This window comes from Curcuma longa, chromosome 11, assembly GCF_044706935.1.
Source record: "Curcuma longa cultivar G26 ecotype Majalengka, Jawa Barat chromosome 11, ITB_CL_G26_1.1, whole genome shotgun sequence".
Lineage (NCBI taxonomy): Eukaryota > Viridiplantae > Streptophyta > Magnoliopsida > Zingiberales > Zingiberaceae > Curcuma > Curcuma longa.
In genome coordinates, this window is record NC_133871.1 from 10,940,688 (window position 1) to 10,965,035 (window position 24,348).

A 24,348-nucleotide genomic window follows, 5' to 3' on the forward strand; every position below is an offset into this window, starting at 1 on the left:
ATTCCCAATTACTGCCGAAACGGTCATTGACTATGGCTACATATGCTGGACATGTAAACAAAAATTCAATCAATTGACGACAGTCTTTTGAGGGATTTCTTGGGTTACTAAATTGCCGTATCTAACTTCTATCCATGAACACTAGCTAACTACCATCATGAGCATTGGTACTCAATTCTTTTTTTCACTAATTTGCCATCAGTACAATGCGACCAAAAACAATAGACAGAAAGATGTTACCTAATGGAGCATCAACTTAAAACATAAAACAAGAACTCGGAAACCAAAGCATTATGTGTTCAAAGTTTCAAATATTAAAGGTAGTGAAAGCAAATAAAAAAAGTCCAAATTATAGAAATACACAAAATATAATAAAAGTAAGAAGCTTAGGCCCTCCTGGATACACCATAATAAGTAGTGATGTCTCATCTACTGGTCTCTACCAGGCAAGTCTCTTCCTGGATAAACAGGAGCCCCTCCTTGATAACCCTCTCCGCCTTGTTGATTATTTTGGCTCCCTCCTTGATTTCTAGAATTAGGAGGTGGATAGCCAGAAGAAACACCTTGCCCTTGAAACGGCTGATTAAAGACCTGACGACCAACAGGGCTACCTCCTTGATATGCAGGGGCACCTCCCTGGTAGCCACCAGGATACGCAGTGGGCGGAGGACCACCTCCTTGATAGTCACTAGGGTTGCCTCCTTGATAACCAGTGTGCGAACCCGGTCGAGCAGAACTGTCTCCTTGATAAGTGGGAGGCGTAGCAGAATTACCTCCTTGATAACCACCAGGATTAACTTGATTGCCAGTGGGTGGTCCAGCAGGGTTACCTCTTGGATAGCCAGGGCTACTCCCAGTAACATTGCCTCCTGGATAATGAGGGCTGCTTCCATTACTACCAAAGCCACCACCGGGTATATTGCTCCTAGGAAAGCCACTTTGATATCCTTGGTCACCCTGGTAACCAGGACCCCCCGGTCCTCCCTGATATCCTCGAGAACCTCCTTGATAGTTAGGGACATAGCCACCTTGTTGGTTAGGTACGGCAGTTGAATTAGGTGGTGTTTGATTTTGGTAGTTCGGTATGGCAGTTGTATTAGGTGGCATTTGATTTTGGTAATTAGGTGGCGGTTGATTTTGGAAGTTTGGAGTGGCACCATCTCTCACAGGCGGTGTAGCTTGGGAAGTATGTTGTGTAGTATTCTGTGAAGGGAAATCCTGATTTTGAACTGGAGCCTCTCTGTTTTGGAAATTCTGCATATTTTCCCTTCTCCTCTCAAAGTTCCTTGAGCGATCAAAATTGCGAGGCCTATCGTTACGCCTAGACCTCTCTTGAGCACGTGCATTGTTCCTGACCCATTCTTCATGATATTTAGGATCATAAGGAACAGCTTTTCCATCAATGAACGGTTCTCCTGCAAAAGATCAAATTTATAGTGAAGTCAAGGGTAGAATATGCATGCTGTTATTCTGCAAGACAACCTAAACATCAAATTTGTAGCAATAATAATCCATGTAAAATACCAAGCTACAAATGAGTAAGAACAAACCACTACAAATATGCATGCTGTCATTCTGAAAAGCAACCTACACATTAAATTTGTAGTAGTAATAATCCTTGTAAAATACCAAGCTCCAAAATGAGTAATAACAAACCACAACTTAAAAGTAAATTGTAGTACTATGGTCTTTCTCCTTCATTTCTACCTTGTAGACTAAACTTTATGTAAAGCAAAAATTACCAAGAAACATCATGACCACAATGTCAACTTGGCCTACTGTGACAGAGTACCTTCCTCGGCCTCCCTATTGCCTGTTGGCTATGCCATGTTATGTGAAGGATAATAATAGCTTCCCTAATAACTACATAAATTATACTGTAAATTTTTTTCCTTCACTAGTGCCCTGTCAACTTACTTTACACAAACCCAAGAATACAATCAACAATATATACAGTATTAACACATTGAATCATAAATTTTAAACTGGAAATGGTCACTTTGTAAGGAACAACATACTATAACAAATATAGGCATTATAATTTGCAATGGAAGTTGTGGAATAGGAAAGAATTGCCCTCACCTCCATAATCTTTGTTCTTTACATCCAAGTATGAATCGGGAAGAACCCAGCGAACTTTTTGCAAAGCTGAAGTTAGAATACACAAATAAGTATAATTTATTATGTTGTGACATGTATATAGTCAAACATTATCATTATGAAGGTAAATAGACATACGCTTGATCTTATATGAGATTTCTTCAGAAACCTTACAGCCAAAAGCAAAATAATGCTTGGTAGAAACTGAGTATATTGACATTCTTGCTTCCTCTTCACTGTAACACCAGACCAGTTAGCAGAGTGCTAAGAGAGGGTTAAAAGAAATACAGGAAACAATTTAAAGAACTGGCACAAAGTGAGCACAGCTGATTACACTAAAAATGGACATAAAAAATCTAACATATCATCAGAAAGAGTCCTCTAAAACAGCATGATAGAGAAAATTGTAAATTAATGCATACATGTCAAAGATCATAAGGAAATAATTAGATATCAAAGGCTAGGGACGAGCAAAGATCTGAATTGAATTGAACACTACGAAAGAGATGCTCGGAACTAAGAACATTCCTCATATGGATTTTGCTTCTCTCGTTTTTACTTTGACTCGTTCGAATTCATTAAAAATAATTGATCCTATTATAAATGCATGTGTTAAGCATCTTTATTCTAGTGAGATCCCCCCTTAGGTGCATTCATTCAGCATCTTTAAACTGCCTAGGGCTAGATCATTTCATTCAATTTGCGATTAGATACCACTCTGATGAAAATCTTCTTTAGTCATTCTAATCTTCGTAAAGGCCTTCTTCATATAATGTAAATCTGAACAAATTGAAATCTTAATAAGGATAAAAAGAATCTACTTCTAACTTACCCAAGAGATCAAAACTCAATCTTAATAAGGGCGAATGGGAATTTAGGATGGCTCGACTCTATAAGGAGAGAGAGTGGAGTTCATAGCAAGAGCTTTCGGCCCTTCGGATAGTCCACAATGGAAGACAATGAAAGATGTTAAGGGTGAGAATCCAGCTCTTATTCTAGCACCTAAGACTCTAAGGTAAGGAACTACTTATAACTCAGAAAAAAGATCGCACTAATTCACATCTCTTTAAGTCAGCTGAGGCAAAGAAAAAGAGTCACTTTATAGATTCTTTAATCTCTCCTTCCATTTACTCTACTAACTAACTTCAGTAGTAGGCAACTGATATAATTTTCATTGTATCAAAAAATCACTAAGATTTAACTCTAAAGAATAAAAGCACCTTGCAGCTGCTAATTTAGCTTTGATCCAATGCCAACAACTTTAAATATATTATCAACTAACCTAAAAATTCTAACTTCAAACTGATAAATAACTCCAGCACTATCCCACAGTAATGAAGTGTTTAATTGGAAGAGGGATTAGGACGAGAGAAAGTAATTTAAGAGGGAAAAGAAAATAAATAATAATTTTGTCATTTCACCTATCTAGAGAAAATAAAATAAACATGAGGAAGTGATATTTTATCTATGAGAACGCAGCATAAAATAAAGAGAAAGCCACTCAAACAAAAGTAAAGATCACCAAAGATAATCTCCTCGACACTAAATAAATACACTGGACTGATTATCAAAAAGCGGCCTGCTTCACCGAGTCAACCGAGAAAGAAATACCAACCTGCCAAGAACCTCGGCGAGGGTCTTGATATAGCTATCAATAATCTCATCACGAGTGAGGGAGGGATCCGGTGGCTCCACGACGACAAGCCAGTGCTCAAAGTCGCAGCCGTCGAGGAGTATAGTCTCCTTAGGGGGGCGATTGCTCCAGTTCGGCGACGGATCATTCAAGGACGATGTCGTGGGCCGAGTAGAGAAGCACCGGAACCCGGATCTCACCGGATTACGGCGGAGCGAGAAGTCTACGCGGACGGCCGCAACGAGGGGGCGGAGGCGGAGCAAAGGAGAAGCGCCGGAGAGGGAGAGAGCCCGAGACGCGAGAGGGGAAAGAGGAATCGAGCGCAGCAATGACACGAGGCCCGCCATGGAGAATCGGAACAAAACCCCTAAAACCCTAGAGATATGGAAGGCTAGTTGCTCCCGAAGGATGATTTTATAGATAGGCGGTGGGCGGCGGTTCGTGAGAACCGGAAGGATGAACCGTAGGGTGAGATTACCGTATTATGCGATTCTCGTTCAAATGGGCCGGGCCTCATATTGCTAAGCCCGGAGAGATTAGCCTATTTACATGCATCTATTAATTACATGCATCAGTTACATATCACACGTAATATGACTTGCATCTATTTATCATACATATAAATTGAAAAAAATAATTTACCCTCGATCTTCATTAATCAAATGAAATTAATTAATTATATAATTTCTTTCGTCTGAAGTTTGTCAAAATCAATTTTCATATCACAATTATGTGAAATAAAATTTTCATTGCTCCCAACAACAGGTTGATAGATTTAATGACTGGCTGTTAAAATTAATCAAACAATCGTGACTAGAATGACCATTGACTAACTCATCTAAGTCAGTAGTCTACCACTTGAAGGATCATAGTTGTAGTATAGGAGTTCACGGAAGGATTGAATAACCACTTTAAACACCTTGCATTGATCAGTTTGCTTCCTTGCTTTGATTGTGTTTATTGTTTTGTTTCTTCCGCAATTCAACCTATTGTGGAAGCCAAAAAAAAAAAAGCTACAAGTGAGATGTCCCTAGGACGTAGTTGAGTTGGTATCTAAGTTGTAGAATTGCATCAATGGATAAGAATTTGAGTCGTGTCTATAAAAAAAACTTCTTCCATTTAGGGGTTGTTCAGTACTTAATTTATCTCTCTTCATCTCACTGTGGGCCCGACAATGAGAAGTGCTTGGAGTGAACTTTATCATGTTTTATATCAATTTGAGGATATTATCATCATCGTCATTAGAATGCCCCGTATGTTTGGCTCTTCATCGTTCTTGGAAACATAGACCATAAATGCCTTATTATATTCCTCAGCAAAGTGTGCATCTACTTCTTCAGCAAAAAGTGGAATCCGCCACTCCAACGGCCTCATACGGTCGACTCCACAATCATTTGTGAAAAGGTAAATCGGGAAGCTGTAGTTGACCATTACGGAAAAGGACATTGTCTTGGCTTCGTCGAGATTCAACCCTTGTCCACTTCAGTAAATTTGCTCCACATTAACCAACTCAACCATGTCTCGAGGACGAAATGTGCATCTCCTTGGCCTTTCGCTTGATTGCTTTATGAGTTTTTGAATCTTGTAGTTGATTACTTTCGTGAGAACCTTGTTGTTGGGAAGCAGTCCCTAAACCCATGCTTGACAACAACCAAGAATATGTTGTTCAATTATTGCAAATCTACCATCCGAGACCCATGCTTGACAACAGCCAAGAAGAATATGTTGTTCAATTGTTGCAAATATATCATCCGAATACCAACTCGGCTACGCCCATAGAGACAAAAATACAAAGAAAAAAAATATTGTTCAAGAAGGAAGTAGCCCGGACTTCACTTGTGAAATGAATGCAATACCTATGATCATACAATGACAAAGAATGATAGAATGACAACAGACAATGTGGCGATATAAAATCTAGTGTTATTTAGAGTAGCCAAGTTTTGTCATATGCTCAGCATCTGACAATCAAAGTCTTACAAGAGAAACATCTAAACCACTTGATGGATGATAACATTTACATATTTTCCCTTCTCCTCTCAAAGTTCCTTCAGCTATCAAAATTGCGAGGCCTATCGTTACGCCTAGACCTTTCCTGAGCATGTGCATTGTTCTTGACCCATTCTTCATGGTAATTCAAATCATAAGGAAAAACTTTTCCATCAACGAACAGTTCTCCTGCAAAAGAAATTCAGATGCTAAAGTTAGAGGTGAACAAAAATTTGATTAAACCGAATAAATCGATCGAACCAACTGAATTAAAAAATTTGATTCGGTTATTTCAGAAATTCAGTTATTTAAAAAAAAGATTAATTCAGTTAATTCGATTCGATTTTAAAATTTCTTATTCGATTAAACCGAATAAATCAAATTAATCAAAATATAAAAATAATTTATAAATTTTAAGTAAATAAATTTATAAATCCTTAATTAATTTAATAAAAATTTTATAATATTTAAAAAATTTAGTTAATTCGGTCGAAAACTGAATTAACTGATAAAATATCAGTTCGATTTATCCAGTTTTTATTGAAAAATTCAATTGGTTTGGTTGGTTAAAAAAATCAGTTTATTTGATTTTCGATTTATTCGGTTCGATTCGGTTCAATTTTAACCGAATGCTCACTCCTAGACAAAGTCAAGCATAGAATATGCATGCTGTGATTCTGAAAGCAGGCAACCTAAACATCAAATTTGTAGTAATAATAATCCATGTAAAATCCCAAGCTTCAAAATGAATAAGATCAAGCCACGCAACCAGCATAATCCAATAGAAAAACTTAATGATTAACTGATCTGTAGTCCAACCTATATTGTAACCACAATTTATGCAATCAGTTAGTATTTTGGGTTAATATGTTTCTATATTCAGCTATTCAACCATTTTATTATAATAATAAGACCTAGTAAACTCCTTGGCCTCCCTATAATACTGTCTATCTTAGAGATCTGTAGACTTTTTCCTTTATTAGTAGTATTTTGTACACTAAACTTTATATAAACCTAAATTAGCAAGAAACACCATGACCACAACCAACAATGCCCACAATTTAACTTCCGTATATCACTGTAACAGACTACGCCTCCGTAATGCAAGTTAGCTATGACATATGATGTGATGGATAATAATTGCTTTCCTAACTAATAAATTACTATAGATTTTTCTCTCAGAGGTTCCTGTCAACCAAATTTTATATAAATCCAAATTAAAAAAAAATACTATGACCTCTATTTCTATCTAGGATCGTAATTTGATGAGTCAACATAATATAATAATTGAGGTGGAGAAATAAAAGGCTCCGATTGCGATGAAATTATCATGAACGTCTACAACACTGAAATAAAGGTTAAAATAGATATTGAGATTGGATTCGATGTGACCATTCTAACGTTCAAGTTAGCATCGGAGTTAGAAAGAAATAAAAGTAGTAGAATAGTAGAAGAAGAAGTAGGTGTGTATGCACCAGTATCTCCCCTTTAAACGTACTTCCTCTAGGGTTTATATAGCTACTCGAAGATCATCTCCACGTCAGAGGAAATGAGGGGATCAGATCCAACAGTCGTTAGCTACTTTTCCATCCGCTAAGCGCCACCTGTTAGAATGAGGACATCCAAAAGATTAGATTCGATAATTGCATAACTACTTCTCCATTCACTTAGTGTCATATGTTCTGAAAATTCGCAGTTGTTGTCAGTAGACCAACATAATGTTGTGTAGGCCTTAGCTGTGGATAAAGAAATAAAGTCGATGTGGAGTGACCTTGAAGATAGACGAAGTCAGGGACTTAGGTCAAGTAGAGAGGATGCCAATATCTGAGGTTACATTGAGATATCTTGGCCGAGTTATCGAGTTCCTAGAGTCGAATGAACTGAGATGAGTTAGGTGAACCGAGGTGAAGGAGTCGAGAGAGCCACGTCACTTGGACATCGGGTGGACCAAGTGACCTTGACTCCAGGTGGACTGAGTTCCCTGGAGTCTAGTGGACTGAGTCAATCGAGTCGGTTAAACCAAGTTGAAAGAGTCGAGAGAGCCAAACCACTGGATATCAAGTAGATTGAGTGACCTAGACATCGAGTGGATTGAGTTCCCTGAAGTCGAGTGGACTGAGGCGATGGAGTGAGGTGAAGGAGTCGAGTGAACCAAGTTGAAAGAGTCAAGAGAGCCAAGTCACCTGGACATCACGTAGACCGAATGACACGGACGTCGGGTGGACTAAGTTCCCTGGAGTCGAGTGGACTAACCGATGGAGTCGAGTAAAGGAGTTGGGTGAGCTGAGCTGAGTAGTCAAGAGAGCCAAATCACCTGGGCATCGGGTGACCACTTTGACCTCCACCTCTACTTAACTCTTGACTTGACCCTTGTTTTGACTTTGCCACATGTAGTTTTCCATATCCACTATATCACAAGCCTATCCCCGAGTCTAGTCGAAGGAGACTCGAGTCTGACTAACTGGACTGAGATAACTGTAGCATGGTTGCCAACTCATACCCAAGGATGATGTGGCATCAAGTTTCTGCCGCCTTAGCTTGCAACACCTTGGTAACATGTGAGGCATGCATCATTAATACGGATGATACGCGTGATGACATATCATCCTTGAGATCAGCTTGTCATATCTAGTCACTAATGTAGTTCGATCCGAGGTTGACACATATCGAGGCTATGCTAAACTCTCGGTTCGTGATAATTGTTGAGATTTTGTCGATTCGGATGCGGGATATAACGACTCAAAGTGATTGCCCGCATTTTCGATTCTCAAATCCAACGGTTGACATTCTGAGCATGGGGTGTATTAGGGATGGTGACGACGAACGACTATTGCATTCATCAGCTTCTTTGTCTTCAAACTCTGTCTGTGGTGATTTTCTACAACTCCGTGAATGCGCATTTATCCATCATTCTTTTATTTGGTCCCTTTGTTTCCATTCCATTGTATCATCTCTCCTTGTTCTTTTGCTCCACTTCCGTCTTCAAACTCCATCTTCTTCTTTATCACCATGGTTGTCGATAGTTCTTCCACTCCCTGGTATGAGTCTACAATATCAAACATTAATGGGGGGATATAGACCAAATAAGTCTGCAATTCGAGATTCCTACTAACCATATATTAGTGATCCTCAATGTCATCTATCGATCTCACCTTCCCCCTATCGATTTTGTAATCTTTTCCGAGGTTAGATGATAGGTGACCTTAGGTTCTCGATTCTCCATTTCTTTGTTAATGTCTTTGAATATTTTCAGATTCTCCTTCAATAATTACCCTCCAACTCTTATCGACTACTATGCGGAGTAGTCATCATTTTTCATCTATATCGAATCTCCCTCACACCACGAGTCTTCTATTATTTCTTTTATCTAAAACAGATGGAAGTCAGGGTATTTTACTTCATCGCCAGACCTTCCTATAACTTCTTAGATAAAATTTCGAGCTCGCATAAGGGTGAAATACTCATTATGTGTTTATCCATCCTCCTGTTCTATTTCCATGGCCCATTAGTTGGCAACCAAAATTGCAGAGGCCCCCGAGTCTAAGTCAATTCAAGTTGGAGTCCACATATTTTGTAACAGCAGATATCTTGTTAGATCTACAATTTGATGTCAAACATCTACTCGAGGAGGTCCTCTTCATTTTCGACTTGAGCCCGATTGGTGTCGAACTTCATCTTTCATTTGGTAAGAATTGTCTTGTTTGTCTTTTGTGACGACTAACTGAAGACTTTTCTTTTTTTTTTTTCGTACAACCACGGTCATGTTGAGAGCATCCATTAATAAGTGTTTGAAGCTGACTGAGATCGAATTGGAAGAGCGAGGTGCTCGACTCGTTGGTGAGTAGACATGTCAAATGGGTCAACCCATAGCGGGGCGGACCAACTCATGGTGGACCCATCATATGGCGGGGCAGGGTGGGCCGACCCACCAACTTGGCGGGTTGGGAAATCTCCAACCCAAGTAAAAGCATGGGCTGGGCCGAAGGAAAAATTGATGCAAGTGGACGGTGGATGTTGGATGTTGGAGGAAGCGGTCCTCCGTCTTTAAATACCGCATCGGGACATTTTATCCTTTCACAGCACCAAAACATCCTTCGCTCCGCTTGCTCCCTGCTTCTCCTCCTCCTCCCTCTCCACCGCCCAATCCCAATCGCATCGGCAGCGGAAACATAGGCTACAAACAAGTACCACATACTGCATTCCCTCTTTGGGCTTTTGCTCTTCTTCTACGGTACGATTTTCTTTGTAAAACAAGGGATTCGGAGATGGCAGCGACTGTTAGGCTGGATCTCGACGGAAACCCCATCGCGCCCATGACCATCTGCATGATCGGAGCCGGTGGGTTCATCGGATCCCATCTCTGCGAGAAGCTGATGGCGGAGACCCCGCACACGGTGCTGGCCGTCGACGTCTACAGTGACAAGATCAAGCACCTGCTCGACCCGCCAGCCTACGCAGAGGGGCAGCAGGCCCGACATCCGTGGGATGGTCGGATCCAGTTCCACCGCCTCAACATCAAGCACGATTCCAGGCTCGAGGGACTCATCAAGATGTACGACCTGGTTCGTCCTAATGACCACTTGCTCGTCCACTGCAATATGATGCCGCTGATGTCGATTGCTGTCTTGTTCCTTGTGTTGTTCTGATCCAGTTTTGTCTATGCTTGGTTTGCAGACGATCAACTTGGCGGCGATTTGCACACCAGCGGATTACAACACCCGACCTTTAGACACCATCTACAGCAATTTCATTGATTCTCTCCCCGTAGTAAGTTTTCAGTTTCTCGATTTGATTAACTTTCGACTAAACTGTTGGCCTGACTTCTTGTATTGTGTTTGTGCAGGTCAGGTACTGCTCAGAGAACAGCAAGCGTCTTATTCATTTCTCCACCTGCGAAGTGTATGGGAAAACAATTGGAAGTTTCCTGCCAAAGGATCACCCCCTTAGAAAGGTGTCCATCACATGACTGTCGTCTTTCTTGAATACAAGTCTAATTATATGCAAGTCCAGAAATATGTGACTAGTAGATAACTAGATCACAGCTCGATCACATCTGATCTACTATTCTTGATACTGCTCGTGAGGTAAAAGTTTGTCATCTTGATTATTTATACTGACTAGCATCCAGAGTAATGTAGATGCTAGTCATGAGTTCGAGCAAAGGAAGTTTGGTTCGATTCTTATGGCTACATGGATTTTCATGTTGATGTGGGTAATGATACCCATAGTCATGGGTATCCAACGCACGACCACAAAATTTCAGAGTAAATACATATAATTTCCTTCTGACATTGAGACATGACATCATTTTCCACCCCAAACAGAATCTTTTACGTCGTGAGCCGCTGAAACTTGTTGATGGTGGACAGTCCCAACGAACATTTGTCTATATTAAAGATGCGATAGAGGCTGTTCTGCTTATGATTGTGCGCATATCTCATAGTCCTCTATCTTGTATATTTTCAATTAAAGTGGTGTTCTCACATCTTGCTAGAAATTCTTGCTCGAGCTAATAACTTTCTTTTTCAACCTTTATCTTTCCTCTATATTGGCTATCAAATAAGCAGTTCTTGCATCTCTGCAGGAAAATCCTGCTCGTGCTAATGGTCATATCTTTAATGTGGGAAATCCTAACAATGAAGTCACTGTAAAGCAACTTGCTGAAATCATGATACAGGTACGTGCTAGCTATGAGTAATGCAAGTGTTCTTTCTTGTGTTCTGATGTCTCGTCTTCAGGTGTATTCAAAGGTGTCTGGGGAACCTCCTGTGGAGGTGCCTACCATTGATGTGAGTTCCAAAGAGTTCTACGGTGAAGGATACGATGACAGTGATAAGCGAATTCCTGACATGACAATTATTAACAAACAACTAGGTAGTTTGCTGAGATTAAAGCCAGTTTTACTTTACAGATTTGAATTCTCAATACAAATTAATGATGATGTAATTGCAGGCTGGAACCCAAAGACATCCCTGTGGGACTTGCTAGATTCAACACTGACCTATCAACACAGGACGTATGCAGAAGCCATCAGGAGAGCAATGGCAAAGCCGGTTGCATCCAGCTAGATCCCTGGAATCTGATGGGATTCTCAAACAATCTATTTTTAGTCCTTTTTAAGGTCGTATACATGTGATGGGATGCACTTTATTTTTTCCATTAGCAGTATTCAGTTTTATATCTAATGACTCAAATGAGCATTTATTAAACAAATTGTGCATATCGAAAGCTCTTTCATCTCTAACTCGGCACCAATGAGTTGTTTCTTTGGCAATTAACCAAATCATGCATTTTGTCTTCAAGATTAATCAAATTGTGCAATGCACTTTCCTGTCTATGAAATCACTTACTTGTGATCTTCAAAATAATCCTTCCAAATAGATTACCTGAAGCATCCAATCACTTTTGGTAGAACCACATTTGTGCTTTTCATCTCTTTCATTCTCTTTGATTTTCACCCACTACTTACTCAATTCAGTCAAATGAATTTTTACTCATAGCTTGGATGCTTAATCATTAAACATTTAACTCATCTTTAAATTTATACAAAAAACCAAAAAGTATAATCGTCATATATATAAAAATTAATTTCCTTCCAACATTTATGAATCTAAAACACTTACCAAAAACAACTTTATTTGTGCCTAGTAACTTTATTCGTGCCTAGTTGTTCTAACGTCAGCTAAAACTATATCAAACGATGAACATCATATTGTACAAAAATCCAAAAAGTATAATCATCATATATATAAAAATTAATTTCCTTCCAACACTTATCTATAACAACTTTATTTGTGCCTAGTGGTTCTAACGTCAGCTGATACTAGATCAAACGATGAGCAACAGATTGTACAAAAATTCCAAATTGCTGCCCAATTAGTCATTGACTATAACTACATATGTTGGACCAATCATGTAAACAAAAATTCAATCCATCAAGACAGTCTTTTGAGGGATTTCTTTGATAACCAAATTGCCGTATCTAACTTCTATCCATGAACATTGTACTCAATTCTTTTTTCGCTAATTTGCCATCAGTACAATGCAACCAAAAACAATAGACAGAATATGTTACCTAATGGAGCATCAACTTAAAACATAAAGCAAGAGCTCGGAAACCCCAGCATTAGCTGTTCACAGTTTCAAAATATAATAAAAGTAAGAAGCAGAGGCCCTCCTAGATAAACCATAATAAAAAGTGATGTCTCATCTACTGGTCTCTACCAGGCAAGTCTCTTCCTGAATAAACAGGAGCCCCTCCTTGATAACCCTCTCCACCTTGTTGATTATTTTGGTTGCCTCCTTGATATCTAGAGTTAGGAGGTGGATAGCCTGAAGAAACACCTTGCCCTTGAAAAGGCTGATTAAAGCCCTGATAACCACCAGGGCTACCTCCTTGATATGCAGGGGCACCTCCCTGGTTGCCACCAGGATAAGCAGTGGGCAGGGGACCACCTCCTTGATAGTCACTAGGGCTGCCTCCTTGATAACCAGTGTGAGACCCTGGTCGAGCAGAACTGCCTCCTTGATAAGTGGGAGGCATAGCAGAACTACCTCCTTGATAACCACCAGGATTAACTTGATAGCCAGCAGGTGGTCCAGAAGGGTTACCTCTTGGATAGCCAGGGCTACTTCCAGTAACATTGTCTCCTTGATAATCAGGGCTGCTTCCATTACTACCAAAGCCACCACCAGGTATATTGCTCCTAGGAAAGCCACTTTGATATCCTTGGTCACCCTGGTAACCAGGACCCCCCGGTCCTCCCTGATATCCTCGAGAACCTCCTTGATAGTTAGGGACATAGCCACCTTGTTGGTTAGGTACGGCAGTTGAATTAGATGGAGTTTGATTTTGGTAGTTTGGTATGGCAGTTGTATTAGGTGGCATTTGATTTTGGTAATTAGGTGGCGGTCGATTTTGGAAGTTTGGAGTGGCACCATCTCTCATAGGCGGTGTAGCTTGGGAAGTATGTTGTGTAGTATTTTGTGAAGGAAAATCCTGATTTTGAACTGGAGCAGCCTCTCTATTTTGGAAATTCTGCATATTTTCCCTTCTCCTCTCAAAGTTCCTTGAGCGATCAAAATTGCGAGGCCTATCGTTACGCCTAGACCTCTCTTGAGCACGTGCATTGTTCCTGACCCATTCTTCATGATATTTAGGATCATAAGGAACAGCTTTTCCATCAATGAACGGTTCTCCTGCAAAAGATCAAATTTGTAGTGAAGTCAAGGGCAGAATATGCATGCTGTTATTCTGCAAGGCAACCTAAACATCAAATTTGTAGCAGTAATAATCCATGTAAAATACCAAGCTACAAAATGAGTAAGAGCAAACCACTACAAAATATGCATGCTATCATTCTGAAAAGCAACCTACACATTAAATTTGTAGTAGTAATAATCCTTATAAAATACCAAGCTCCAAAATGAGTAATAACAATCCACAACTTTAAATTGTAATACTATGACCTCTCTCCTTCATTTGATCATTTCTATCTTGTAAATTAAACTTTATGTAAAGCAAAAAATTACCAAGAAACACCATGACCACAATGTTAACTTGGCCTACTGTGACAGAGTACCTTCCTCGGCCTCCCTATTGCCTGTTGGCTATGCCATGTTATGTGAAGGATAATAATAGCTTCCCTAATAACTACATAAATTATACTGTAATTTTTTTTCCTTCACTAGTGCCCTGTCAACTTACTTTACACAAACCCAAGAATACAATAATACAAACAATATATACAGCATTAACACATTGAATCATAAATTTTAAACTGGAAATGGTCACTTTGTAAGGAACAGCATACTATAACAAATATAAGCATTATAATTTGCAATGGAAGTAGTGGAAGAGGAAGGCATTGCCCTCACCTCCATAATCTTTGTTCTTTACATCCAAGTATGAATCAGGAAGAACCCAGCGAACTTTTTGCAAAGCTGAAGTTAGAATACACAAAATAGTAAGATTTATTATGTTATGACATGTATATTGCCAAACATTATCATTATGAATGTAAATAGACATACGCTTGATCTTATATGAGATTTCTTCAGAAACCTTACAGCCAAAAGCAAAATAATGCTTGGTAGAAACTGAGTATATTGACATTCTTGCTTCCTCTTCACTGTAACACCAGACCAGTTAGCATAGTGTAATAGAAGATTAAAAGAAACACAGGAAACAAATTTAAAGAACTGGCACAAAGTAGAGCATGGCTGATTACACTAAAAATGGACACACAAAAAAATCTAACATATCATTAGAAAGAGTCCTCTAAAACAGCATGATGGAGAAAATAGTAAATTAATGCACACATGTTAAAGATTATAAGGAAACATTTCAAGGTTAGTACCTGATACAATTTTCATTGTATCAAAAAATCACTAAGATGTAACTCTAAGAATAAAGGCATCTTGCAGCTGCTAATTTTAGCTTTGATCCAATGCCAACAACTTCAAATATATTATCAACTAACCTAAAAATTCTAACTTCAAACTGACAAATAACTCCAGCACTATCCCCACAGTAATGAAGTGTTTAATTGGAAGAGGAATTAAGACGAGAGAAAGTAATTTAAGAGGGAAAAGAAAATAAATAATTTTTTTTCATTTCCGCTATATAGAGAAAATAAAATAAAAATGAAGAAGTGATAGTTTATCTATGAGAACGCAGCATAAAATAAACAGCCACTCAAACAAAAGCCAAGATCACCAAAACTAATCTCCTCGACACTAAATAAATACACTGGAGTGATTATCAAAGATAGCTTCGCGGTGCGGCCAGCTTCACCGAGTCAACCGAGAAAGAAATACTAACCTGCCGAGTACCTCGGCGAGAGTCTTGATATAGCTATCAATAATCTCATCACGAGTGAGGGAGGGATCGGGTGGCTCCACGACGACGAGCCAGTGCTCAAAGTCGCAGCCGTCGAGGAGTATAGTCTCCTTAGGGGGGCGATTGCTCCAGTTCGGCGACGGATCATTCAAGGATGATGTCGTGGGCCGAGTAGAGAAGCACCGGAACCCGGATCTCACCGGACTACGGCGGAGCGAGAAGCCTACGCGGACGGCCGCAACGACGGGGCGGAGGCGGAGCAAAGGAGAAGCGCCGAAGAGGCAGAGAGCCCGAGAGGCGTGAGGGGAAAGCGGAATTGAGCGCAGCAATGACACGAGGCCCGCCATGGAGAATCGGAACAAAACCCCGAAAACCCTAGAGATATCGAAGGCTTCTTGCTTCCGAAGTATGGATTTATAGATGGGCGGCGGTTCGTGAAAACCGGAAGGATGAACCGTAGGGTGAGATTGCCGTATTCTGCGATTCTCGTTCAAATGGGCCGGGCCTCATATTGCTAAGCCCGGAGAGATTAGCCTATTTACAATTGTCTTAATTCAAGGGTATGATTATATTAAAAAAGAAAAAATTTGTAAGGGAGTATTTTATGATGTTAATATTGATATATTAAGTTATATATCTTTCTTTAATTTTATCTAATATAAAATTGATTAGAGAGTATTCTGTCATATTAATGCTAATATATAAATTATTTTGTATCTTTTTTATAAATAAAATGTGGTGAAATTCATCACCAGCGGTCTCACACGATCGCCTCCACGATCATCTGTGAGGAGATAAATCGGAAAACTATAATTGACCACTACGAGGAGAGTATTGTCTCGACTTCGTCGAGATTCAACCCTTGTCCACTTCAGTAAGTCTGTCTTGTACTAACCAATTCAACCATATTCCAAAAAGTAATAGTATCATTAATTACATGCATCAGTTACATATCACACGTAATATGACCTGCATTTATTTATCATACATATAAATTGAAAAAAATAATTTAGCCTCGATCTTCATTAATCAAATGAAATTAATTAATTATATAATTTCTTTCGTCTGAAGTTTGTCAAAATCAATTTTCATATCACAATTATGTGAAATAAAATTTTCATTGCTCCTAACAACAGGTTGATAGATTTAATGGCTGGCTGTTAAAATTAATCAAACAATCGTGACTAGAATGACCATTGACTAACTCATCTAAGTCAGTAGTCTACCACTTGAAGGATCATAGTTGTAGTATAGGAGTTCACGGAAGGATTGAATAACCACTTTAAACACCTTGCATTGATCAGTTTGCTTCCTTGCTTTGATTGTGTTTATTGTTTTGTTTCTTCCGCAATTCAACCTATTGTGGAAGCCAAAAAAAAAAAAAAAGCTACAAGCGAGATGTCCCTAGGACGTAGTTGAGTTGGTATCTAAGTGGTAGAATTGCATCAATGGATAAGAATTTGAGTCGTTTCTATGAAAAAAAAAACTTCTTCCGTTTAGGGGGTTGTTCAGTACCTGATTTATCTCTCTTCATCTCACTGTGGGCCCGACGATGAAAAGTGCTTGGAGTGAACTTTATCACGTTTTATATCAATTTGAGGATATTATCATCATCGTCATTAGAATGCCCCGTATGTTTGGCTCTTGATCGTTCTTGGAAACATAGACCATAAATGTCTTATTATATTCCTCAGCAAAGTGTGCATCTACTTCTTCAACAAAAGGTGGAATCCGCCACTCCAACGGTCTCATACGGTCGACTCCACAATTATCTGTGAAAAGGTAAATCGGGAAGCTGCGGTTGATCACTACGGAAGAGGGCATTGTCTTGGCTTCGTCGAGATTCAACCCTTGCCCACTTCAATAAATTTGCTCCACAATAACATACTCAACCATGTCTCGGGGATGAAATGTGCATCTCCTTGGCCTTTCGCTTGATTGCTTTATGAGTTTTTGAATCTTGTAGTTGATTACTTTCGTGAGAACCTTGTTGTTGGGAAGCAGTCCCTAAACCCATGCTTGACAACAACCAAGAATATGTTGTTCAATTATTGCAAATCTACCATCCGAGTCCCATGCTTGACAACAGCCAAGAAGAATATGTTGTTCAATTGTTGCAAATATATCGTCCGAATACCAACTCGGCTACGCCCATAGAGACAAAAATACAAAGAAAAAAAATATTGTTCAAGAAGGAAGTAGCCCGGACTTCACTTGTGAAATGTATGCAATACCTATGATCATACAATGACAAAGAATGATAGAATGACAACAGACAATGTGGCGATATAAAATCTAGTGTTATTTAGAGTAGCCAAGTTTTGTCATATGCTCAGCATCTGACAATCAAAGTCTTACAAGAGAAACATCTAAACCACTTGATGGATGATAACATTTACATATTTTTCCCTTCTCCTCTCAAAGTTCCTTCAGCTATCAAAATTGCGAGGCCTATCGTTACGCCTAGACCTTTCTTGAGCATGTGCATTGTTCCTGACCCATTCTTCATGGTAATTCGAATCATAAGAAAAAACTTTTCCATCTAAACGAACGGTTCTCCTGCAAAAGAAATTCATATGCCAAAGTTAGGGGTGAACAAAAATTCAGTTAAATTAAATCGAATAAATTGACCGAACCAACTGAATTAAAAAATTCGGTTCGGTTATTTCAGAAATTCAGTTATTTTTTTAAAAAAATTAATTCGGTTAATTCGATTCGATTTTAAAATTTCTTATTCGATTAAACCGAATAAATTGAATTAATCAAAATATAAAAATAATTTATAAATTTTAAGTAAATAAATTTATAAATTCTTAATTAATTTAATAAAATTTTTATAATATTTAAAAATTTTAGTTAATTCGATCAAAAATCTGAATTAACCGATAAAATATTGATTTAGTTTATTTGATTTTTATTGAAAAATTCGATCGGTTCAGTTGGTTAAAAAAATCAATTTATTTGATTTTTGGTTTATTCGGTTCGATTCAGTTCAGTTTTAATCGAATGCTCACCTCTAGCCAAAGTCAAACATAGAATATGCATGCTGTGATTCTGAAAACAGGCAACCTAAACATCAAATTTGTAGTAGTAATAATCCATGTAAAATCCCAAGCTCCAAAATGAATAAGATCAAGCCACTGCAACAAGCATAATCCAATAGAAAAACTTATGATAACTGATCTATAACCACAATTTATGCAATCAGTTAGTATTTTGGGTTAATATGTTTCTAGATTCAGCTATTCAACCATTTTATTATAATAATAAGACCTAGTAAACTCCTTGGCCTCCCTATAATACTGTCTATCTTGGAGATCTGTAGACTTTTTCCCTTTATTAGTAGTACTTTGTACACTAAACTTTATATAAACCTAAATTAGCAAGAAACACCATGACCACAACCAACAATGCCCACAATTTGACTTCCGTATATCACTGTAACAGACTACGCCTCCCTAATGCATGTTAGCTATGACATATGATGTGATGGATAATAATTGCTTTCCTAACTAATAAATTACTATAGATTTTTTCTTTCAGAGGTTCCTGTCAACCAAACTTTATATAAATCCAAATTAAAAAAAAAATACTATGACCTCTGTTTCTATCTAGGATCGTAATTTGATGAGTAACATAATATAATAATTGAGGTGGAGAAATAAAAGACTCCGATTGCGATGAAATTATCATGGACGTCTACAACACTCAAATAAAGGTTAAAATAAATATTGAGATTGGATTCGATTTGACCATTCTAACGTTCAAATTAGCATCGGAGTTAGCAAGAGATGAAAGTAGTAGAATAGTAGAAGAAGAAGTAGGTATGTATTCACCATTATCTCCCCTTTAAACGTACTTCCTCTAGGATTTATATAGCTACTCGAAGATCATCTCCACGTCAGAGGAAATGAGGGGATTAGATCCGACAGTCATTAGCTACTTCTCCATCCGCTAAGTGCCACCTGTTAGAACGAAGACATCCAAAAGATTAGATTCGATAATTGCATAACTACTTCTCCATTCACTTAGTGTCATATGTTCTGAAAATTCGCAGTTGTTGTCAGTAGGCTAACATAAGGTTGTGTAGGCCTCAGCTATGGATAAAGAAATAAAGTCGATGTGGAGTGACCTTGAAGATAGACGAAGTCAGGGACTTAGGTCGAAGTAGAGAGGATGCCAAGATCTGAGGTTACATTGGATATCTTGGCTGAGTTATCGAGTTCCTAGAGTCAAGTGAACTGAGACGATGGAGTTAGGTGAATCGAGGTGAAGGAGTCGAGAGAGCCACGTCACTTGGACATCGGATGGACCAAGTGACCTTGACTCCAGGTGAACTGAGTTCCCTAGAGTCTAGTGGACTGAGTCAATCAAGTCGGCTGAACCGAGCTGAAAGAGTCGAGAGAGCCAAACCACTGGATATCGAGTAGATTGAGTGACCTAGACGTCGAGTGGATTGAGTTCCCTGAAGTCGAGTGGACTGAGGCGATGGAGTGGAGTGAAGGAGTCGAGTGAACCAAGTTGAAGGAGTCAAGAGAGCCAAGTCACTTGGACATCGTGTAGATCGAATGACATGGACGTTGGGTGGACTAAGTTCCCTGGAGTCGAGTGGACTGATCGATGGAGTCGAGTAAAGGAGTTGGGTGAGCTAAGCTGAGTAGTCAAGAGAGCCAAATCACCTGGGCATCGGGTATACTTTGACCTCCACCTCTACTTAACTCTTGACTTGATCTTTGACTTGACTTTGCCACATGTAGTTCTCCATAACCCCGACCCCGTCGGACGAAGGTGAACTGAGAAGCCTGCGGGAACAGTAGAAAGGAGGGGGCGGAGGCGGGATAAAGGGAAAGCGCCGGGTAGGCAGAGACTCCGAGATGGAAACCAGACGTTGCGTCGCAATGCAAGAAAGAAGGCTCGGCCGGCCATGGAAGTGAGGCGGAAAACCCTAGAGACTAGAGAGCGAAATCGATGAACAGAGTGAGACGGCGGTTCGCGAGAACCGAAGGTTCGACCGGGGATGAACCGTTTCGTGGATTCATTTGGGCTGCATCACTACGCGATTAAATTTGCGCGACGGGTGCGTGACGTCTGACGTGGCTGGGATTTCTCGTCCGCGTGGCAACCGATTCGCGACACAACAAAAATCGCAACCCCAAAAATCGCACAGCCCCCGTCCCTCCTGCGAAGTCGCCGCCGCCATCGAGGTCTTCGAAGCACATCGCCGGCGCCCACTGCCCCCTCGCCCTCTGCCCACTGCAGCCGTGCCCTCTCCTAGTTCGGCCTCCACCTTCACGAGCCCGTCGAGCACACCGCCGGCGCCGTTGAGATGCTCCGCTCCAACCGCCTCCTTGACACCGCCGCCATCGTCTCCTCGCGCTCCGCTCCTCTACGGTCTCGATGTCCTCGCCGATGGCCTCCAGGACGAGTCCTGGAACGTGACTCGCTTCCTCGTCCTCACCTAGCCCACCTCCCTCTCCTGCATGCGCCCAAAGGTGGTGCCTTCGAAGACCTCGATGGTGGTGGCTCACCGGGGCGGCTCCAGGTGCTCTCAGCCTTCTCACGGAGGAACATCAACCTGACAAAGCTGTAGGTGATCAATTCATCATCATTGAGTTCGCGAGGATCTTGGACTGCTACACCGCCGACGCCATGATCTACGGCCTCCATTAACAACCAGAGCAAGCTTCGCAATAAGCATGTATGAGTTGCATTATTTTTATCAATATCCAGAAAATGATAAAAATGTGAGTAAAATTCTTTGGATGTGACTTTTATTACTGATTTGTCTTTGTTGGACCATTATTTTTTTTGGTGATGAGTTGCATCTTATTCTTCTTGGGTTATACTTCTAGCTGTAAGAATGAGATAGGTTCTGTTGGAATAAACTTATGTCAAGTCAATAATTGACAAATGGAATAACTGTGAAATCTCAGTCTAACCTACAATGGTTATTAATCATGTACAAAGGCCTCAGGACAATCTTGAAACTGATGAGTTGAGCCTAAATGTGTGCTCAAATAACCATAGAATATCTGAATGATGAAAAACAATCTATAAAGATGATATATGCTATTACTTATTATGGCTTGTGTCACATAATATTGATTTGAAAATTGAAATAATGTCTGGCAGTTTCCCTTGCATTCTATCATCCCTATGTCTCTGTCTTATGTTTTCTTGAGATGTTGCTGTAGTATTTTTGTTCATATGTTTGTTATTCACTGCCTCATGGTCTCACTATATTACAGAATAGTTTATCTTCCAATAAACATGGTCAGAAAAAAAAAACTCTGTTACTACTAAAGAAGCAGTGTTTGCTCCTTGAACAGCTCTATCAATAGGAGATGCCAATATCCATTCAGATTCACACTCTGCTTCCTCTCTTGCCACATCAAATAACAGACTAATAAGTTGTCAGACTCAAGAAAAAACAAGAGAGGAATGGGCTGCCACAGTCATTCAAAATGCTTTCAGGGCATTCCTGGTTTGTTAATTGATTTTGTTAGTTGTATTGCAAATATCATCAAAAAGTTTCCTTCATATCAAATTAGTTTAATTTTTCTTTAAATAATCACAATTACAACAAAGTGAGGTAAATTGAGATATGAAACATTAATCATGAAGTAGGAACTTAAATGAACCCTTTTCTATTGTCAATCTCATTCCACCCAGGCTAGAAGAGCTTTACGAGCTCTGAAAGGGCTGGTAAGGTTACAAGCCCTTGTTAGGGGTCATGCTGTAAGAAAACAAGCTGCAATAACTCTTCGCTGCATGCAAGCTCTTGTCAGAGTTCAAGCTCGTGTAAGAGCTAGACGAGTACGCATGGCATTAGAGAGTCAATTGGGGCATCAAAAGATTCAAGAACAGGAGTCACATGAATCTCATGTCAGAGAAATCGAGGTAAGCTGCCCAAACAATACTAACAACTATAATTTTGATAAGGTCAACTGTATTTCTCCTTTCTCGTGCATTGAGATTAACTGCCTGCAAAGACTAGGGGTAAAACCTATTTCTTTCTGTGAGTCTTTTATGAATTTGTAGGCCCAACTGCCTAAGTTATCTATCAGAGGAGCACTTTACTGTACTTTGTATAGCAACAAACTAAAACATGTGATACTTTATCTCACATAACTGTTAGGTTAAATGAAAATTAATTTATTAGAATTCAGAGTTGGAACGAATGATTTAGTGGCCATCTGTAATCTTATTGCAATTTTCATCTATTAATTGCCTCATGACCACACCTATCTTATGCATCCATCTCATATCTGGAGCTTTCCTATATAAAATCCTTTAATAACAGCAAGAGGTAGTCATTGGGAGGTTCCTATGTTATTCTTTTATATTCTTTCCCAATATTTAACTAGAAATTACAAATTAAATTACTTTCTTAATTATATCATAAATTAGTCCAGGATGTGCCTAATTTTATGAATTTTTGACCTTTTGTGCTCGTGTCTTTGTTTCATCAAGATAAATTAAATTGTTGTTTCTGTTTAAACAGTTTTGAGTGACTTCTATTCTGCAATTGTAATACAGGAAGGATGGTGTTAAACTTAATGAAAATGGAACGGCTGAAGGAAAGAATGTTGTCAGCATGTCCAAGACTCCCTCCAAAGCTACTGGTAGAAAACCCATTTCAAATCTGCAATCCAATTTCCTAAACCATAAATCCATTACTTCAATGTCTGAGGGAAGTGGTTCTTCATCAATACAATCTGCTAGCTTAATGACCTCTTCTGCCCTTTGTTCCAGTAAGCCAAAACAAAAATCATCTAATGAGGCATGTGGAGAAGTCACTTCCCAAGTTTTGGCAATTGGTTCTCGATCATACAGCAATCCCAAGGAGAGGACTTCTCAACTGGAATCACAGGCTAAGAGGTTGTCGTTGCCAAACAGAGAGGTATGGCATTTCCCAGAAGTATATCATATTCAAAGGTTACCCTATACATTGTAGCAGTTTGTTTTCTCAAAATCAAATGTCATTTTTTCCGAGTGTTATTTATCCTTTATTATGCATCTATGTTATGATCTTCTATGTTTTTGGATACTATACAGCAAATCCTAAATGAATAATTCATTTAGTATTCTCACTTGCTCACAAACATGTTTTTGACAACATGCAAGCTTGGAAGTTGGAAAACCAGCTTCCTATAAAGTTGCAATCAGCCAGTCAGCAAATACAAAGCCACTTAAAGATACACAAAAGTCTGAAAGGGAAGATAATGAGATTCCTACGAATCCATCTTCAAAAACAAAGGAAATGGAGACATAAGAGACTAATTCTATTTGTTGTTGTAGTATCTAGTCCTCGGTTTTTCTTTCTCTTTATCAAACATTTTATTGTACATATATACATGAGCTTATTCGGGTAGTTCTTAGTTGGTGTAATGTGTTACCCCATACATTCAACTTCGGTCTCAGACCAAAGATGATCCATCATGGTAGGATCAGATCGTCATGTTGTACTATGAGTTGTGATTGTTTACTATTGTTATGTTTTATGCAATATTCATGTAATCGTCCGTTTCATCGATTATCTGTACTCAAATGTTTCCATATCCTTGTTTTAAGGATGTAATGGTTTTGTTTAGATTAACCGAGTGAGAGTTAGGACGGTTGAGTCATGGATGTGTGATAATGTCTATTTTTTCAAGGCAATAGTTTGATTATGAACTACATTCTTAAGATGTGTATTGTTGTGTATTCCATGAAGCCTGATACTCCCCATCAATTAAAGAGTTTGAATCTTAGTAGGAACGAATATTTTAAAAATCGATCTTTA

At 39.1% G+C, this 24,348-nt stretch overlaps 3 protein-coding genes and 1 pseudogene across 4 annotated transcripts; 2 read left to right on the forward strand and 2 right to left on the reverse strand.

The window, feature by feature from the left end:
* Nucleotides 1–314: 314 nt before the first annotated feature.
* Nucleotides 315–4,102, reverse strand: LOC141838491 (uncharacterized). 2 transcript variants are annotated; one of them, XM_074725993.1, is made up of 5 exons: nucleotides 3,716–4,102; nucleotides 2,239–2,336; nucleotides 2,083–2,148; nucleotides 1,101–1,415; nucleotides 315–1,058 (listed from the first exon to the last, which is right to left on the reverse strand). In XM_074725993.1, the coding sequence occupies exons 1-5, from the start codon at nucleotides 4,078–4,080 to the stop codon at nucleotides 430–432; spliced, it is 1,473 nt and encodes a 490-aa protein (XP_074582094.1). In that variant the 5' UTR covers nucleotides 4,081–4,102; the 3' UTR covers nucleotides 315–429. The 2 variants fall into 2 exon arrangements, with proteins under 2 accessions (XP_074582094.1, XP_074582093.1); XM_074725992.1 differs by having other exon boundaries at nucleotides 315–1,415.
* A 5,885-nt stretch (nucleotides 4,103–9,987) lies between these two features.
* LOC141837096 (UDP-D-apiose/UDP-D-xylose synthase 2-like) lies at nucleotides 9,988–11,790 on the forward strand. Its single transcript, XM_074724561.1, has 7 exons — nucleotides 9,988–10,284; nucleotides 10,397–10,489; nucleotides 10,566–10,673; nucleotides 11,047–11,148; nucleotides 11,307–11,399; nucleotides 11,461–11,596; nucleotides 11,675–11,790. Exons 1-7 carry the CDS (start codon nucleotides 9,988–9,990, stop codon nucleotides 11,788–11,790), a joined length of 945 nt encoding a protein of 314 aa, XP_074580662.1.
* Nucleotides 11,791–12,569: 779 nt separating this feature from the next.
* Nucleotides 12,570–15,929, reverse strand: LOC141839486 (uncharacterized). The gene is made up of 4 exons (XM_074727230.1): nucleotides 15,546–15,929; nucleotides 14,756–14,853; nucleotides 14,600–14,665; nucleotides 12,570–13,921 (listed from the first exon to the last, which is right to left on the reverse strand). Exons 1-4 carry the CDS (start codon nucleotides 15,908–15,910, stop codon nucleotides 12,933–12,935), a joined length of 1,518 nt encoding a protein of 505 aa, XP_074583331.1. The 5' UTR covers nucleotides 15,911–15,929; the 3' UTR covers nucleotides 12,570–12,932.
* A 5,330-nt stretch (nucleotides 15,930–21,259) lies between these two features.
* Nucleotides 21,260–24,005, forward strand: LOC141837097 (protein IQ-DOMAIN 5-like; annotated as a pseudogene).
* The last annotated feature ends 343 nt before the right edge of the window (nucleotides 24,006–24,348 follow it).